The sequence below is a fragment of the Portunus trituberculatus genome, chromosome 36 (assembly GCF_017591435.1).
Source record: "Portunus trituberculatus isolate SZX2019 chromosome 36, ASM1759143v1, whole genome shotgun sequence".
Taxonomy (NCBI): Eukaryota; Metazoa; Arthropoda; class Malacostraca; order Decapoda; family Portunidae; genus Portunus; species Portunus trituberculatus.
In genome coordinates, this window is record NC_059290.1 from 5322109 (window position 1) to 5340485 (window position 18377).

General features: G+C 39.0%; 1 protein-coding gene across 14 annotated transcripts in view; it reads right to left on the reverse strand.

Moving 5' to 3' along the window:
• Nucleotides 1-18377, reverse strand: part of LOC123513475 (ubiquitin carboxyl-terminal hydrolase 16-like) — a 67042-nt gene that overhangs the window by 19875 nt on the left and 28790 nt on the right. For 9 of the 14 annotated variants that reach the window (XM_045270649.1, XM_045270646.1, XM_045270643.1 and 6 more), the window contains 12 exons: nt 11583-11728; nt 10418-10569; nt 9322-9446; nt 7413-7558; nt 6559-6789; nt 5608-5730; nt 5012-5032; nt 4257-4512; nt 3107-3186; nt 1952-2681; nt 1238-1382; nt 256-312 (listed from right to left, as the gene is read on the reverse strand). In XM_045270649.1, coding sequence (XP_045126584.1) covers nt 256-312; nt 1238-1382; nt 1952-2681; nt 3107-3186; nt 4257-4512; nt 5012-5032; nt 5608-5730; nt 6559-6789; nt 7413-7558; nt 9322-9446; nt 10418-10569; nt 11583-11728 — 2212 coding nt within the window. The remainder of the gene's footprint in view (nt 1-255; nt 313-1237; nt 1383-1951; nt 2682-3106; nt 3187-4256; nt 4513-5011; nt 5033-5607; nt 5731-6558; nt 6790-7412; nt 7559-9321; nt 9447-10417; nt 10570-11582; nt 11729-18377) is intronic. The other 5 variants (XM_045270651.1, XM_045270655.1, XM_045270650.1 and 2 more) reach the window with 3 other exon arrangements.

An 18377-nucleotide genomic window follows, 5' to 3' on the forward strand; every position in this document is an offset into this window, starting at 1 on the left:
TGTTGACAGCTAAACAGCAAGGCAAAAAAAAAAATAAATAAATAAATAAATAAATAAAATTAAATAAATAAATAAATAAATAATAAATAAAATAAAATAAATAAAGGAATAAAATATAAATAAACAAATAAAGATAAAACATAAAGAAAAGAAGAACAAAATATTATATTGTGTGTGTGCGTCTGTCAGTAAGAGTTTGTGTGCATATGTAAGAGTATGTGAGAATGTGTGTGAGTGAGTGGCCACCCAACTGACCTCAAAACACGGCAGTAGGGAGAAAGATAAGGCCCATAGTAAGGGATCAGCTGAAGACTGCAACATAAAAATACAACAGGCTCTTACTTTCTCACAATTCCTTCCCACCACCACCACCACCACCACCACCACCTCTGTCTAGTAACCTTTTTAGGGGTGTGGCATTGAGAGTTTATGGTTAACCTATCGATTGTATTCTGAACAATTTCTGAGCCACACCTCCACTACATTCAAAAGGCTCTGGATGAAATTACACAGGTTTTTATGTAATTTTATGGTTTCAATGACAAATTAACCAGATTTCTGCATCATTGACAAAGGAAACCTGGCTATTCATCTCCATGGCCTTTGAAAATAGTTGTGGTGAGAAAACAGTGCTTCTGAATGTGGGTCTTTACCTGGTAGTGTTTATGCTCTATAAGGTTAGATGTGCAATCCTTTTGGTATGAAAATCAGGTTCAAATAATCATACTAATCTTGCCTTACGTTATAAAGGCATAGATATTGAACTGATTTGTTGATATACTATGTGGTTTCTAATGGAATATGCTACAAAATCTACAAGAATCATTCAACATTTTCAAATACTACACAGAAATACAGATAACTAAGAAGAATGTTACACAGTCTACAAAAATCAAATTAACAATATCAAATACAACACAAAAATACAAGTAACTAAAATATAATAAAGAAAAAACTACAAAGACTACACAGTGGAGCCTCACTTACTGAATACCTCCATTTTTAACAAGTTGGTTTAAAAAAAAATCTCCAGTTCATAAGAAAATAGTTTTGGTTTTCATACAATTGGATTTTAAACAGCATTTACAAACTAATTCAGATGTTCCACTGCATTAATCTCATAATATACATACTACATATAATACAATGACCACCTCAGTGAAAGTATCCGACCATAATTACAGAACACCTGCCAACAAATAACTAAATAACGAACTAGAGTGAACCACTGACTCACTTCTGTGTCCGAGCAAGGCCGTCATTACTGCCGCGAGTTTCTGTCTCGGACTGCTCCACCACAATGGACGGCTGCCGTGTGTTGTGGTACTTGTGCCGCACACGGTCTGAGTCTGTGTTGTCCTCAATGTCCGCATCACTCGTCTCTGTAATGTTGGGTGTGAGGTGAGGTTGGCTTAAGTGAGGTGAGGTGAGGTATGGCTTGACTTGGCTTGGTTTGGTTTGTTTTGGTTGGGTTGGGTTGGGTTGGGTTGGGTTGGGTTGGACAGGTTAGGTTAGGTTGGATTAGGTTACGTTTGGCTTGGTTTGACTCATGTTTCAATTTCACTTTTTGTTTAACTGGTGTGGTTAGGTTGTTGGGTTGCTATGTCAAGTTCATAATGGGTTCATAATAGGTTAGATTAGGGTAAGTTATTATGTTCTTAGTTCACAATATATCTATCTTAAGATAAGTTCTGTTTAGTTTGGAAATGATGGCATACTTTTTTAGTTCACAATATGTCTATGTTATGTTAGGTTAAGTTACCAGAATTTTGTTCAAGTTTACAATTTCTCAGTCTATAATAAAATTTTGTTATAATTTATAATCATATCAATTCATCACTGGATGCAGCACATATTTATTTGTTATTTATCAATGCACAAACTTACAACCTCCCTCTCTCTCTCTCTCTCTCTCTCTCTCTCTCTCTCTCTCTCTCTCTCTCTCTCTCACCTGTAGATGAGCCTTTCTTCTTGGAGCTTCCTCCATCACTTTCATTATTTTTACTCTCACTCTCTGTCTCCTCAGATTCCTCCTCTTCCTCACTCTCCTCCTCTGTCTCCTCTTTTCTCGCCTCCTTCTCATCCTTGCTCGCATCCTTCTTCTCCTGGCCATTCTTGTGCAGGGGTCCGTCAGGCTTGTCTTGGCCGCCTAGAGAGTCATCCTCTTCATCCTCATCAACATCATACTCAGAATCTTCATCGCTGCCTCCATCATCGCCGCTCTCCTTCTGCCTCTCCACTCGACGCGCTGCCATCAGCTTCTTGAACCTTGAACTCTCCCTGCACTTTGTTCCCTGGCCAGCCAAGTCACCACCGCCTGCTATCTGACTCTCCATCCTGGCTAAGCTCTCTTGGTCTCCAGCCTGGCTCTTCTCTGTGGTGCGTCGCTTTATCTTCTCACTCTTAATCGGATCCTCGTCCTCATTATTGGGTCTGATGCAGGAGGGGGCCAGACTGCCACCCTTCCCCTTTCCCCGCCCCTTGTGTCCCCGTCGCTGCTTCTTCTCCGCCTTTTTCTGCTTTTTCAGCTGGTGCTTGGACAGGCTGCTGTTGCCACTGTGGTTGCTGGTGGTGGTGAGGTTGTTGTTCATGTTGTTCTGGTTGCCACCTGCAATGCTCGTCGGTCGCCCAAAGCAGTCAAACACTGTCTCGTCGTTGATGCTGTTCTTCTTTGGTTTGCCCTGAAGAGGAGGTTGTGATGAGTTAGTGATGTGTCTGTGTTCATGCCTTATTTTTCACAATACATTTAGTTGTATTTATTTGTGTGTACGTATTTACTGCAACATTACATAAACTTCAATAATTTTGGTCAATTAGAATTAATTAGCTGTGTTTCTCAGGGATTCCTGTAAAACTGAACAAATATATTTATGCAAAACTCAAATACAATAACTACTGTAAAAGCAACATATCTGAGAGAATGACTGTTTCTGGTAGCATTTCTTAAAATAAAGAAATATATCAATTATTATTCTAATTAAAGACCCACATCTTAGTGGACATCTCTGTTTATTCATTTTTGTTACACTTGTCAGTTCTACCCTCTTATATAAAAAAAATTAAATAAACAAAAAAGATAAAAAAAAAATTAGGGAACCAACTGTACCTTCTCCTCATTGATGGGCAGTGACAAGTCCATCATTGGCTCAAATACTTGGGACGACCAGTGGCACTCCTCACAGAAGACTGAAACAGAAGGAAAGATACATAAACCATCAGTACAGCAAACATTAATACAGAAAACCCTCATGTACTGAAAAAGACATGACAAGTTAACTTGAAGTGGGTGAAGTGGATAACTGAATAACATACACAAATGCACACACAAATGCATGCAAACACACACACACACACACACACACACACACACACACATACACCGCATAGTGTAGTCGTTAGCACGCTCGACTCACAATCGAGTGGGCCCGGGTTCGAGTCCCGGGGGCGGTGAGGCAAATGGGCAAGCCACTTAATGTGTAGCCCCTGTTCACCTAGCAGTAAATAGGTACGGGATGTAACTCGAGGGGTTGTGGCCTCACTTTCCCGGTGTGTGGAGTGTGTTGTGGTCTCAGTCCTAACCGAAGATCAGTCTATGAGCTCTGAGCTCACTTTGTAATGGGGAAGACTGGCAGTGATCAGCAGACGACCGTGGTGAATTACACACACACACACACACACACACACACACACACACACACACACACACACACACACACACACACACACACAGAGTTTTCTTTTATTTCTCTTACAATGGAAAGAAGGAACCACTTAATGCATACTCAACCATACTCTCCTGACTCCTATTACACGTTACTTTTAGAAACCTAACCTCACTTTCCCAGTATCCTCTCACAAATCAACCTTGCACACTAAGCAGAAACTTGAATCAACCTAACTTTACCTGCATACCCTTCACAGACACCACTTAACAGAACCTCAATCCTGCTCACCTCTTAAAAAAAACCTAACCTAACTTAACATAACCCAACCTAACCTAACTTAATCTTTCCTGTATACCTTCACACTACCAGTTGACAGAACCTCAATCTTGGACATCTCTTAAAAAAAATCCTTACTTAACTAATTTCACTTTTCCAACAACCCCTTCAACTTGACAGAAACATAATTCTAAAAAACCTCAACTCAACCAAACCTAACCCAACTCAACCAAACCTAATCCAACCCTACTCAAATCTAACCCAACCCAACCCAACCTGCCAAAACACAACCTCACTCCTCTCCCTCATACTTACTAGTACTGATAAGCTGACCCCCAAAGATCTGGTCAACAATGGTGTGAGTGGCCTGCCTGCCATAACCCTTGATCATGGTCTTGAGCCGCGGACTAACACTATTGGGGTCAGTCTTCTCGGACAGTGCGAAGGCCTTGAGGATGGCTCTCTTAGCTCGCAGGATCTCCTCGTTTCTGATGGCTTCTAGGAGGCAGCGCAGGAGTTCATGGGCATCCTGCTGCTCATATCCTTGGAACTGAGTGCTCTTCTTGCAGATCTGAGGAAGTAGGGAGTGTGAGAAGAGGAGGAAGGAAGGTGTAGGAAGGTGTGGATAAATGAGGAAGAGATGAGAGATAGGAAGACAAAGGTGATGGAAATAAAGAGAGAGAGAGAGAGAGAGAGAGAGAGAGAGAGAGAGAGAGAGAGAGAGAGAGAGAGAGAGAGAGAGAGAGAGAGAGAGAGAGAGAGAGAGAGAGAGAGAGAGAGAGAGAGAGAGAGAGAGAGAGAGAGAGAGAGAGAGAGAAAGCAGGTATGGAGTGAGCAACACGAAACACTTCCATGATCCTATGCAATAATAACAATAATAATGGCAGTAACCTAAAATACACTAAATTGCACTATGATATAAATCAATAATGAAAAAAAAAAATCAATAACATTTTAGAATAGACTATGCAACTGCAACTACTTGTACTATGAGGCAGCAATATAGTAGTAGTAATAGTAGTACGGAGCTACACTGACCTACTGATAGCTAAGAGTGACTGACAACTTACTGAGGCATCCTGTCCGTGTAACTGTTGGTGGAAATACTTGAGTTAACCCCAGAAATTAGAAATATGAGAACACAGGGATGGGGAAAATGCAAGTGATGGAAATATTGGAAAAGTAGGAAGGTTAATATCTAAGAACAGGCAACAATATGGAAAAATTACTTGAGTTAATCCTAGAAATTTTAGATATGAGAACACAATGGGATGAAAAATGTGATTGCTGGGTATATTATATAAAAAGGAAGGTTAATATCTAAAAAAGAAAAAATGGTTAATCCCAGAAATGGCAAGGGTGAAAGAAAAAAATGCAAGAATGAGACTGAAGTTGTTGAAGTGGTAAAATTAATAGGGAAAGATTGAAAATAGAAAAGTTGTCAGAATACATACATACATACATACATATACTAAGACAGTTCACTCCACTAAAAGAAATGCACTGCTGACACAAGACATTCATTCACACACTGACAGAAGAGAGAGAGCATAGACCTCCACCTTCAACTAATAACACAACTAAACAGAAACAAAACCACACACTTTCAAATTAACCACTAATCAGCCATGAACACCTGTAGCTCTCATGCACACCTGTCCCTCACCTGTCCAAAAAGATAACCTGGGTTGAGGATGTGGTTCTTGCCTACTGAGTGCATTTCCTTGAGGAGTGTGGCAGTGGCGAGGGTCAGGCCGCCACCCTCAGGAAGGTACAGGTCCAAGGGTTTCTGTAGGCAGTGAGTGATGTTAGGTTAGGTTAGGTTTGGTTTGGTTGGGCTGGGTTGGGTTAAGTAAAATTAAGTTAAGTTAAAGTTCTGTACAAGTTTGAGGGTTTTCTAGGCAGAGAGTGAGGTTCATTAGATTTGGTTGGGTTGGGTACAAAATCCAAGAGGTTTCTGTGTGCAGGGGGTGAGGTTAGGTCAGGTGAGATGAGGTAAGGTGAGATGATGAGACAAGATGAGATGAGATGAGATGAGATGAGATGAGATGAGGTGAGGTGAGGTGAGGTGAGGTGAGGTGAGATTAGGTTTAGGTTTTGGTTACATGAGGTTTAAGATAGGTTAGGTTACATTAGGTACAAGTCCAAGAATGAGTGACTTATTAATCTATTTATTACTCACTACTGGTTTACTTATTCAATGACTGACTACTGACATTCTATATATCTACTGACTGACTATGACTTATAAATTTATTGAGTGAGAGAGTGAGTGACTGACAGACTAATTCACAATCATCTTAATTCTTCCTACTTTCTCATTTTCCATATCTACATTTGCACATCCTGTTTTCTCTTCCTCTATACCTCATCTTCACACTACACTCTTTTCTTCTCATCTACGCAACCATCTTCTTTTTCCCTTCTATTCCACAACACAATTTCACACTACCACACTCATTTCTCCTCCCTACAACACACTTTCACACTGCCACCATCTTTTATCCTCATCCACACAATCATCTTTCTCTTCCACAACACCACATAACCAGTCTCATTTCTCCTCTTCTCTACAACCTATCCTCACATAACCATCTTCTTTCTCCCCACAACTCACCAGCTCTACATCATCATCGTCCTCATTCTCTGTTTCTCTCTTCTTCTGCTTGACTCTGCCGTTCTCCTGCCTCACCTCCCCATTGAGCTGTGGTGCCTTGGAGCGACCAGGAAGGTACACCCTCTGGCCACTCTGACACTGCAAGTCCAGCAGCTGTGTGAGGAAGTGTGTTTGGGAGAGACTCTGCATCACTGAGTTGAAGAAGCAGGTGTTCCCAAGGTTGCTGAGTCCCTGGAATGTTGAAGGTTGGTGAGGCTGATGGGAATATAGACTTAAAACATGTTGGAACTTTTTAATATATTGAGATGTATAAAAAAGATAGACATTAGAATATAAAGGAATGGTTGGTAGTGTTTTGTAAAACTATAAGGGACCAAAGTATATGAATCTAGACTAAAAACAGGTTAGATTGACAAATAGGATATATATATAGAGAGAGAATGAAGAAAAGCCACAGTAAAATCACCATTTTCTATTTAAACTCTTGTTAAACTCTTGTGACGTTTTGGGACAAACGTAATCCCATGCTCAGACACTGAAACATGTGCAGAGAGGGGATGTTGTTTCAGTGTTTGAGGATGGGCTTACATTTGTCCCGAAACATCACAAGAGTTTAACAAGAGTTCAAATAGAAAATGGTTATCTTACAGTGACTTTTCCTCAACCTCTACATTTTAAGCTTTGGCGGATCTACACTCAACAATGTTTGTAAGTATGTATATATATATAAACTAACAAGACATAACCTAACCTAACAACTTTACCAAACCTAACCTAACCACATTTAATTTACCCTAATGAAGCACTAACTTAACCTAATTCAAGCTAACCTAACCTAAGCTAACCAAACATACCTTAACCTTGGGCAGGGAAGCGAGCACGCTGGCCTGGGCATTGCGTTGGTTCTTGGCAGCCTTGGAGTTGTCGTCAAAGGAACTGACCGACCCCTTGGCCACTGTGATAGAGCCACACTCACCCATGGCCGAAAACTGGGAGGAGTCTGTGGAGCAAGTGGTGGTGTCAAAACTGAGAGACTAATTTAGTGTTCTGAGGTGTTTCAATATTCTTTACTCCTTTTCCCCATTACAAAAAAAAAAAAAAAAAAAAAAAAAAAGTGAAAATAAAAAAAGGAGTATCAAAAGTGACCAATCTAGTTTTTTGAGATGCTCCAATGTTTTTCTCTCTCTCTCTCTCTCTCTCTCTCTCTCTCTCTCTCTCTCTCTAACCAAAAAGTTATAAAAGAAAGAACAAAATGCTAAATAAAAGGAAACGTAAAATGGGATAAAGTAGTAAAAAAGAGAAAGACAATAAGTGATAGGCAGATAAAAGGAAGAAGTGTAAAGGAAAAGATAATGAAGGAAACAAGTGGTGTCAAAACATAAGACAAATCTAGTTTTCTGAGGCATTTCAATGTTCCTCACGCCCAAAATGTGGTAAAAAAGAAGAGAATAAGAAGTGATAAATACAAGGAGGAGTCTGTGGAGGAAGTAGTGGTGTCAAGGCAGTGACTGAACTGGTTTTCTGAGGTGTTTCAATGTTTTTCATTCCCTAAAAGGATAAAGTGATAAAAAGAATAAAGTGATAAATAAAAGAAAATGCAAAATAGGATAAATTGATAAAAAAAAAAAGAAGAGAATAAGTGATAGATAAAAGGAGGAAATGCAAAAAAGAAGCAATAAGTAATAAAAAAAGAGGAAGAGAATAAAAACTGATAGATAAAAGGAAGATACGCACAAAAAACAGCAAGTGGTAAAAAAAAAAAAGAGGCAGAGAATAAAAGTGATAGATAAAAGGAAGAAAGGTAGAGGAAAAGACTGTGAAATTAACAATATAACAGAAGACCAATCTAGTTTTCTGAGGTGTTTTATATCTTTCACTGCAAAAACAAGAATAAGGTGACCAAAAGAAGAGAATAATGTGATATATAAAAATAAATGTATGAAAATGATGGTAATTTTTTTTTCCTTTTTTTTTTATACATTATGGCTTATCGTGCCTGTACGCATACTTGAAGAGTACATGTGGGAAACACTGTTCAGCTTCCACCCATTAATGGCGAAGGCAATTTTATTTATACTGGTACCCACATTAGAGCCCATATCACCACCCAAGCAAATCTTGGGTATAACCACCTAGAGCCTGGGTATCATGGTGATATGTAGGTAACTTTAAACCCCTCGACAAATGGTATAGCTTCAAAGCGTGGACATCTGCCCGATTCCACACTCACCACTGTATCCACTACACCACCGCCTCCCTAATAATAACAGTATAGATAATAGAAGTGGTGTCAAAACAGTGACTGATCTAGTTTACTGAGGTTTTTCAATGTTCCTCACACCCCAACAAAAAGGTTAAAGTGATTAAGAAGAAGAGAATAAAAGTGATAAAGGAAGTGTACTGCAAAAAGAATATGGCAAAAAATAGAGGATAGGAGTAGTTATATATAAAAGGATGAAATGGAAAGTAAGACAATGAAAGAAATAAGTAAAAAAAGACCAAAAAAGTACTGAAAATAGAAGAAAAAGTTATAAAAAAAGAGACAACAGAGACAAACAAAAAAGTGGTAAAGGAAAAGGAAAACAAGGAGAGAAAAATGACAAAGCAAAAAAAAGCAAAAAAATTACAAAAATAAATAAAATAAACTCATACAAAGATATAAAAACAAAACAATTAACAAAATAAGAAAAATGAAGGAAGGATGCAACACCAGACAAGAACTCAATACAAACTAAACAGGACATGAGCCACACAGACACTCACTAAGGGAGGGGCGGTTAGATGTGGACCTGCGTGGTGCCATGTCTTTTTGTCGCTTAATGAACTCAACTACCTCGTGAAGTTTCTTGGAGCTGGTTTGGTGCACCTCAGAGTCACACTCGTAACACCTGAAGGAGGAAGGTAAGGTGAGTCAGGTGATCAAAGTGTGGTCATTTGAATCTAGGTTGTTATGTTGGGTTGGGTTGGGTTGTGTTGGTAAAGTGAGGTGGCTGATTTAGGTGTGATGGTTTGAATCTAGTTTAGGTTAGGTTACGTTAGGTTAGGTTTGGTTTAGTTAGATTAGATTAGGTTAGGTAAAGGTTTGGTTGAATTCAAATTTACGGTTCGTGAAGGTCTGAATTTTGACTTTCTGATAAAAGTTAGGTTAGGTTAACTTGTATTCAAATTTAGGTGGTAGTATAGTAGAGGTTCTGATAATGGTCATGTTAGGTTAGGTCAGATTGGGCTGGGTTAGGTTGGGTAAGATTGGATATTAATTTAGGTGTGGTAAAGGTTTTAATTTTGAAGTTGTGATAAAGGTTAGGTTAGGTTTAAATTTAGGAGTGATAAAGGTTTGAATTCTGAGGTTCTGATAAAGGTTGGGTTAGGTTGTATTCAAATTTAGGTGTGGTAAAAGTTTGAATTTCTAGGATATAGTTGTTAGGTTAGGTCAGATTAGGGTTTGATTTGCATGTGATAAAGATTAGGTTCAGTGTGGTAATGATTTGAATTCTCCCTTCTCTTTCTATTTTCCTCCTCTTCTTCCTACTTCTATTTCTTGTCCTCTCCTAATACTTTTACCATTCTTCCTTCTTTTTCTCCTCCTATCATTTCTCCTTTTCACCATTCTCATCTTGTTATTCTTCTTCTCCTATTACTTTTACTCCACCTCTTGCTAACCTTTCTTAAAACTATTCTATCCTTTCTCTTATTTTATCCTATTCTTACCCATCCACCTATTTCACCTACTCCTACCCATTCTCCTCCTATTTTAACTTTTAACCTTTCTTCCAATTATTGCTTCTTTTCTCTTATCATTTTCCTTCTTTTTCACCCACTACTACTCCAACTTACACCTCTTCCTGCTCCTCCTCCTTACCAAACATTCCAGGCCTGTGTGTTGAGGATGAGGCAGTGTGGGTCAGAGTGAGGCCGCCTGAAGTGTAGTAGGGCGTGTTGCTCCTTAGTATTACGGTCACAGCCTTGGTGGCCACAGTACAGACAGAGCCAAATCACTGGTACATAGTTATCCTGTGGTGAGGAAGTGGGAGGATATATGAGGCTTGCTGTTGTGTTTTGAGGGATGATGATGATGCTATTAATATTTTTTTCTTTTCATCTAAGGCTTGTTGTGGTGTTTTAGTGATAATGATGGTACTATTAATATTTTCTTTTATCTAAGTGGGTAAATCTGGCCAAGGGCAACAAAAAAATAAACAAAAAAGGCCCATTTAGATGCCAGTTCCCTACTATTACAATGACTATTACTACTACTACTACTACTACAATGACTATTACTACTACAACTACTACAATGACTATTACTACTACTACTACTACTACTACTACTACTACTACTACAATGACTATTACTACTACACTACTACAATGACTACTACTACTACTACTACTACTACTACTACTACTACTACTACTACTACTACTACTACTGCTGCTGCTGTTATTGCTGCTGGTGATGCTGCTACTCCTACTCAAGGGTGAAGTGCACTGAAGTGATGACACGGCAAAGATGGTTTGGTAATAGTAAGAAAAGAAGAACTGATTGATTTAAAGAGACTGAAGTAAACTAGTTGAAGGGAGGAATGTTCAAGGGAAGATCCACTATGAACTCACTAACTTAACAAACTCAAATATTCATTCACTAAGACACTCACTCACTAAACACAAAAACTATCCAGCAAACTCAATCACTCACTTAATACAGAAACACACACACACACACACACACTTCCTCCCTCCCTCCCTCACAGACACACACTCAGTCCTAAACATAAAACTCACTCACTAAACACAAAAACAGTCACCCACCTACTCACTCACTCACTCATTCACACAAACTCAGTCAGTCACTTACAGACTCAACATACAAACACACACACTCACTCCTTCCTTCCCTAACACACAAACTCACTCAATTAGCACACAAACACACAACACACAAACACTCACTAATTCAACACGGTCATTCTCTCTCTCCCTCACACACATACATACACTTAGTCACCAGCAGACACTCAACTCACCACAATAGGGTTAGGCGCCTCATTCAGCCCTGAGCAGTGACCCTTGCGGCACTGTGTACACTCCCCAATCTGCTGGCCCTGCTTCAGTGTCTTCTTCACCTGGGCAAAGTTGACGGAGCGGTTGGCGTGTCCACAAGCTTTGGAGTCTGGGGAAGTAGTGAACAGGTGAGCAAACTAAGAATGTATTGTTAGGATAAGGATGGGTGTGGTGGAAATTGTGATGTGTTAAGTAATGGTTTTATTTCTTTGTTCTATCCTAAATGTGGAGAAAATTTAGGATGTATTGGTGATAGAAAGATAGATGAGGATGGGTGTGGTGGTAATGGTAATGTGTTAAGAAATTACTTTATTTCTTTGTTCTATCCTAAATGTGGTGGAATTTTTTAATGTATTGATGATGTACGTATTAAGAAAGATAGATAAGGAAAGGGAAGGGTTGCATTGCTTAGATTTTCTAGGAAACTAAAATTGTATTGCTAGGATAGATGAATAAACTATGGTTGTATTGTTAAAATATATGAGAAAAATGTGGTTGTAATATTAAGATACATGATGAATCTATTGCTAAGACAGGTAAAGAAATTTGGGATGTATTGATGAATGTTTCCTTGTTGTATCCTAAATGTGGCAGAAATTATATATTGTCAAAGTATGGCTAAATAATTCATTCTATCCTAAACGTGATAAAAATTAGGATGTATTGATGATGAATTGTCAAGGGTGGCTAAATCCTTTGTTCTATCCTAAAAGTAAGAAAAAACATGCTACATAGTGCTAAACATTTCCTCATTTCTATTTTGTTTCATTATGAAGGGAAGAGATGAACCAGTATGTACTGTGGGGCCTTGCTGGTCTCAGGACTGGAGGAAGTGCAGGGTAGGGAAGGATCTCTCTGTGAAGGGGTAGGAGTAAACCTTTTGTGCTGTAACACTAAAAAGGTTGTTGTGTAATATTTTCAAGTAGTAGTTTAATTAGAATTCTGCACGCATGCACACACACACACACACACACACACACACACACACACACACACACACACACACACACACACACACACACACACACACACACACACACACACACTAGTACGTACAAAAAAGACAAGGAAAAGGAGAAGAGAAAAAAAAAAAAGTGTCAAGAAACCTTACTCTTCACAAAAGAAAATGCACGCACACACACACACACACACACACACACACACACACACACACACACACACACACACACACACACACACACAGTCACATGTCTACCCACACACTGCAGAGGCTAATGAAAAGAATAACTATAATAATAATAATAATAATAATAATAATAATAATAATAATAATAATAATAGTTTAATATTAATAATAATAATAATAATAGTAATAATAACAATAATAAAACAACAGCAACAACAACAACAACAATAAAATACAATGAAAAAGTGAAGCTAATAGTACAGCCTTTAACCCCTTCAATACCATGACCTGTTTCCATATTCATTCTGGTTACTATTTGGTAACTTTAAACACCTTCAGAAACTTATATGCGGATTAAAATAGTGAAGACTGTGGCCATTAATCTTCTGACCACCATACACCTTTCCTAATATCAATAAAATGGTATAATGGTGCACAAAACTCATAGTAAAAATGCATCCTGGTACAGAAGGGGTTACATAACAGGAAATAGGATAGTGAATAAGTGAATAAATGATAGAGATTTAACAGATTAATGGATAAAAGAAGAAGAAGGAAAGAAGGAAAGAAGAAAGAAAGAAAGAAAGAAAGAAAGAAAGAAAGAAAAAAAAAAAAAAAAAAGGAAAAAGAAAGGAAGGAAGGAAGGAAAGAAAAATAGAAGAAAAAGAAAAAGAAAAAGAAAAGGAAAAGAACAACAACAACAACAAGAGGAAGATGATGATGAAGAAGAAAAAATAGAGGAGGAGGAAAGACTACAATAACAAGTACATATTTTAATCTCTCTCTCTCTCTCTCTCTCTCTCTCTCTCTCTCTCTCTCTCTCCCAGAATAGTCAGAGAGGCACTTAGCGAGGGCCTACTTAGCACAATGTCCCCCCCCCCCACCAACTGAGTCACCAATGTACGTGAGTCACCCCTTAATGGAATGCGCCGAAAGGAAACGAAGATTATTCTGTTTGAGGCCAATAAACTTCAACCCAACCAGTCAATATTCACTTTTACACTGCTTGGTACGTATTCTCTTCATAATCTACAACTTTTCAAGGACATTAGACATACACCCCATTATTTTGGTTAACTCTCGGATCTGCACGGGACTGGCATCTAAGTGGGGACCTTTTGTGTAAACGTTTTTGTTACTCTAAAAAAAATAGTGAAGGTTAGTGCAGGAAACTATTAGGCTTATACGTGGCATTCCAGACAAGTCTACCTACGTATTTTCATTATCTATATATGGATCTCATTTTCTTTTAAACCCTTCAGTACTGAGACACATTTTTGACCATGAGTTTGGGTATAGTTAGACGATTTTATTTAGATTAAAAAGCGTTTATGAACGTCAGAAGATTAATGGCCAAGTTCTTCATTATATTAATCCCCACGTAAATTTCTGAAGCCTTTAAAATAACCAAATAATAATAATAATAATAAGCAGAATAAATATGAAAACGCGTCATGGTACTGAAGGGGTCAAGTCTCTAATGACTCAACACTAACCACCTTTTTATTGAATCTATTCCACTCCTCTAACATTCTATCACAGCTGGAGGGTTGCAGCACCGTGTTGCGACTTTGAGACTACAGCACCATGAATTTCGAAGTCTCAGTCAAAAGCAGCAAATGTTTTGAGAGAAAGTCGGACTAAGCAAAGTCGCACGGACAATTTCCCGCGACTTTGAACAAGAACAAGGACGACTTCTTAAAGAAATTGACGCGGCTGAAGATAAGCCAGGAGGAGGAGGAGGAGGAGGAGGAGGAGGAGGAGGAGGAGGAGGAGGAGGAGGAGGAGGAGGAGGAGGAGGAGGAGGAACTGTAAATATTAATAAATGTGAGTTTCTCTGCCTTATAAAAGCATGTTTCTGTTATCGACCTCAAGGTTACTTTGTAATTTATCGGAGCCCCATCAGGAAAAAAAAGTGGTAGTCGCAAAGTCGCAAGTCGCACTGGGACGACCAAAAATAGGGTTGCAAAGTCGCAGTCTCAAAAGGTCCGGCAGCAAAGTCATGCCAGATAAAAGTCGCGCCCAGCTCTGCACTCTACATAACAGTCAACTGTTTAACAAGAACGACCCCGGTTAATAGTTTTCTTGAGTTCAATAAGCATTCCATACTTTTACGACTATAATGTTAAGTTCATAAAAATATAAAGGTTGTTTTAATGATTCCGGTGATAGTTCAGTAATGATTCTACAATTACAATAGGTTCCAGTGGAAGTTATTAAGATTTTCAATGGTGTTTTCATGATACCGGAGTCAAAAAATAACTATGCAATTTTAACAGGTTCTAGTGGAAGTCATTAAGCAAATACACATTTGAGAACCAATGGCGAGAGAGAGAGAGAGAGAGAGAGAGAGAGAGAGAGAGAGAGAGAGAGAGAGAGAGAGAGAGAGAGAGAGATTCACCTCTTCACAACACTGGCCAGGCTGCGTAACACTCCCTAAAAAACACACCGAAGATCGGTCTATGAGCTCTGAGCTCGCTCCGTAATGGGGAAGACTGGCTGGGTGACCAGCAGACGACCGAGGTGAATTACACACACACACACACACACACATGGGCGGGCGGGGAGAGGGGCATATCACTGACCTTAGTGGTAAAATTAGCCCTGTGATGAGGAGGAGGAAGGACAGGAGTGAGGTGGGCATGAGTGATATGAGGAATGGGTTATGGCGCGGAGGAGGAGGAGGAGGAGGAAGTGTCTGGCAGGGTACCAAATAACCCTGCCATCCAACTTACCATACCAGATCAACATCACATACCTCCTCCTCCTCCTCCTCCTCCTCCTCCTCTTCCTTACCTTGCTTCTCCTTTCCTTTCCTTCGTTCTTCATTCTCCTAAGTTAAATCTCTTCCTAAGTTATTCTTTTCTTCTTTTTTCTCTTCATTCCACATCATCCTTTTCTCCTCACTTTATTCGTCTTTCTAATCGTCTCTTCTATCTTCCTCTTCCTTTTCTTTATTCCTCCTCCTCCTCCTCCTCAATTAATTCGTCTTTCAAATTCTCTCTTCTATTCCGTCTTCCTTTCTTTCATTTCCCATTCTCCTCCTCTTCCTCAATTCATTCGTCTCTTCTATTCCCTCTTCCTTCTCTTCATTCGTTATTCTCTTCCTCCTTCTCCGTTCATTCGTCTTTCTAATTCTATCTTCCTTTCCTTCACTCCTTCTCAATTCATGCTAATTCTCGTCTGATTCCTCTTCCTTCTTTATTCCTCATTCTCCTTTTTATCTCCTCACTTCATACTTTCTAATTATCTTTTCTACTTTCCTTTTTCTTCTACCTTTCCTCTCCGTCCTTATCCATCATCCCATCCCTTCTATCTATCCACCTTCCGTTTTCTACCATTAATTTCAATTTCTATTCTTTTTATTCCTATATTCTCCCATCTCTCCATCTCTCCCCTCATTTTTAATCCCTATTCCATCCCTCCCCTCTATCGGATATAATAAAGGAGGGGGGGGGCTGAGGTAATGGGTCCCCTTTGAGGCAAAATAAAACCCTGTACGCCCCTAACCTCTGTCACCCTGTCTCCCTGCTGGACATACACCACTCTTGCATGTCTGTCTGTGTATGTGTGTGTGAGTGAATGCCTTGTGGTTCTTGTTTGCTCTGAGTTGGATGAGAGGTAAATATGGGCAAAATAGTGGGGCTATATAGGTGGATGGATAGATTGATAGAGAGAGAGATTAGAATGAAACTGATATGATTGAAAGACAAAACATAAATAAAAACAATGCTTGGTTAATATAATTGGGTTTTCTTTCATATTTCATGTAAAATTAAAATACAAATGCCAAACAAGAATATGAAAAAGAATAAATAAATGGTAACAAAACAAAAATCATATAAATAAGATTAATAAATAAAATATAATACTGAACAGGTTAGATGTAGAATATTTGTTTTAATACTCATACATTTCACTTCTTTATACTAAATATCAAAGCCTCACTTTCTGTACAGCCAACATACTATTCAACAACTGCCATTAAGTTTGACAAGCATTTGGCTAACAATTCACAACGAAAGCATATTTTCTAAACAATTTCACTTACCATTTAATTAGACTCCATAAACACACCACCGTATCTTTCTTCCAATAAACACTCTTTTTTTTTTTCTTTTCACTGTTATTTTCTATATTTCTTCTTTTTCACGCAAACACGAACACACAACGATCACGTGACCTCAAGCAAAGTATAAACAAAGCCGAACTCAATGACACAATATCAAAATAATAAAAACATTGCCAGCTTAGCCATGTAAGGTAATAATCCTTCGAGACGGTTAGAAATATAGATAAGTGAATCGCTTATAAGACTTCACTGTTAAATGTTTCCAGAGTAGCCATGTAAGTTGATAATCCTTCGAGACGAAATAGAGAGAATTTAATCGCTTACAATACTCCACCGTCACACTCCACTAAATGTGCGTGTGGAGAGTGGAGTGGAGGAGTGTTTGGAAGGTGGAAGGTGGATGGACTGCGACAAGCAACTAACGCCTCTTAATACTACTCTCCTTCGCTCTCTCTCTCTCTCTCTCTCTCTCTCTCTCTCTCTCTCTCTCTCATGAGCACGAGTAAAAAAACGTACACACACACATACATACAGAGAAGTGCACACACATGCTTCTCTGTGGATTCCTCGTGTCACCAATCCCCTAAGCTCTGTGTCACGTTTCCACACACACACACACACACACACACACACACACACACAGGAATTAGCACTCAGGTCTTTTACGGAAGCTTCGCCAGAACACACACACACACACACACTTCCATTATTATTATTATCATTATCATCATCATCATTGTTATTAGCCAGAAAAGTCGTGAAGAAGAAGAAGAAGAAGAAGAAGAAGAAGAAGAAGAAGAAGAAGTAGATGATGATGATGATGATGATGATGATGATGATGATGATGATGATGATGAAAAAGAGAAAGAAGGAGGAGGAGATTAAAATTTTATACGCTACAGTAACAAGGTCATACGGTACGTGAAAAAAAAAAAGAAGAAGAAGAAGAAGAAGAAGAAGAAGAAGAAGAAGAAGAAGAAGAAGAAGAAGAAGAAGAAGAAGAAGAAGAAGAAGAAGAAGAAGAAGAAGAAGAAGAGGAGGAGGAGGAGGAGGAGGAGGAGGAAGAGGAAGTTAGTAGGTCTACGTGTCAGTGGGGTAAGAAATCCTCCTTTGTTGACAAGAAGTAAGAGAGAGAGAGAGAGAGAGAGAGAGAGAGAGAGAGAGAGAGAGAGAGAGAGAGAGAGAGAGAGAGAGAGAGAGAGAGAGAGAGGTTGACAGCAGAAAGCAAATACGGTGACAGGAACACAGTCATCTCTCTCTCTCTCTCTCTCTCTCTCTCTCTCTCAGGTCCCCAAGCGGAGGTGCCCAAAATAGACTGATAAACAAAACCACCACCACCACCACTACCATCACCACCATCGCCGCCACCACCATCACCACCACTACCTACCCCCCATATGTTCTACGCTGTGCCATTATTATGTTTTCTGTTGTCACTTCTTCATTACTAACTCAAATAAATCACTTCCCATTACATAGATAAAGATTGATGCGAAGTACGAAAAAAATATCGATAACAAATGAAAATGACGAGAAATA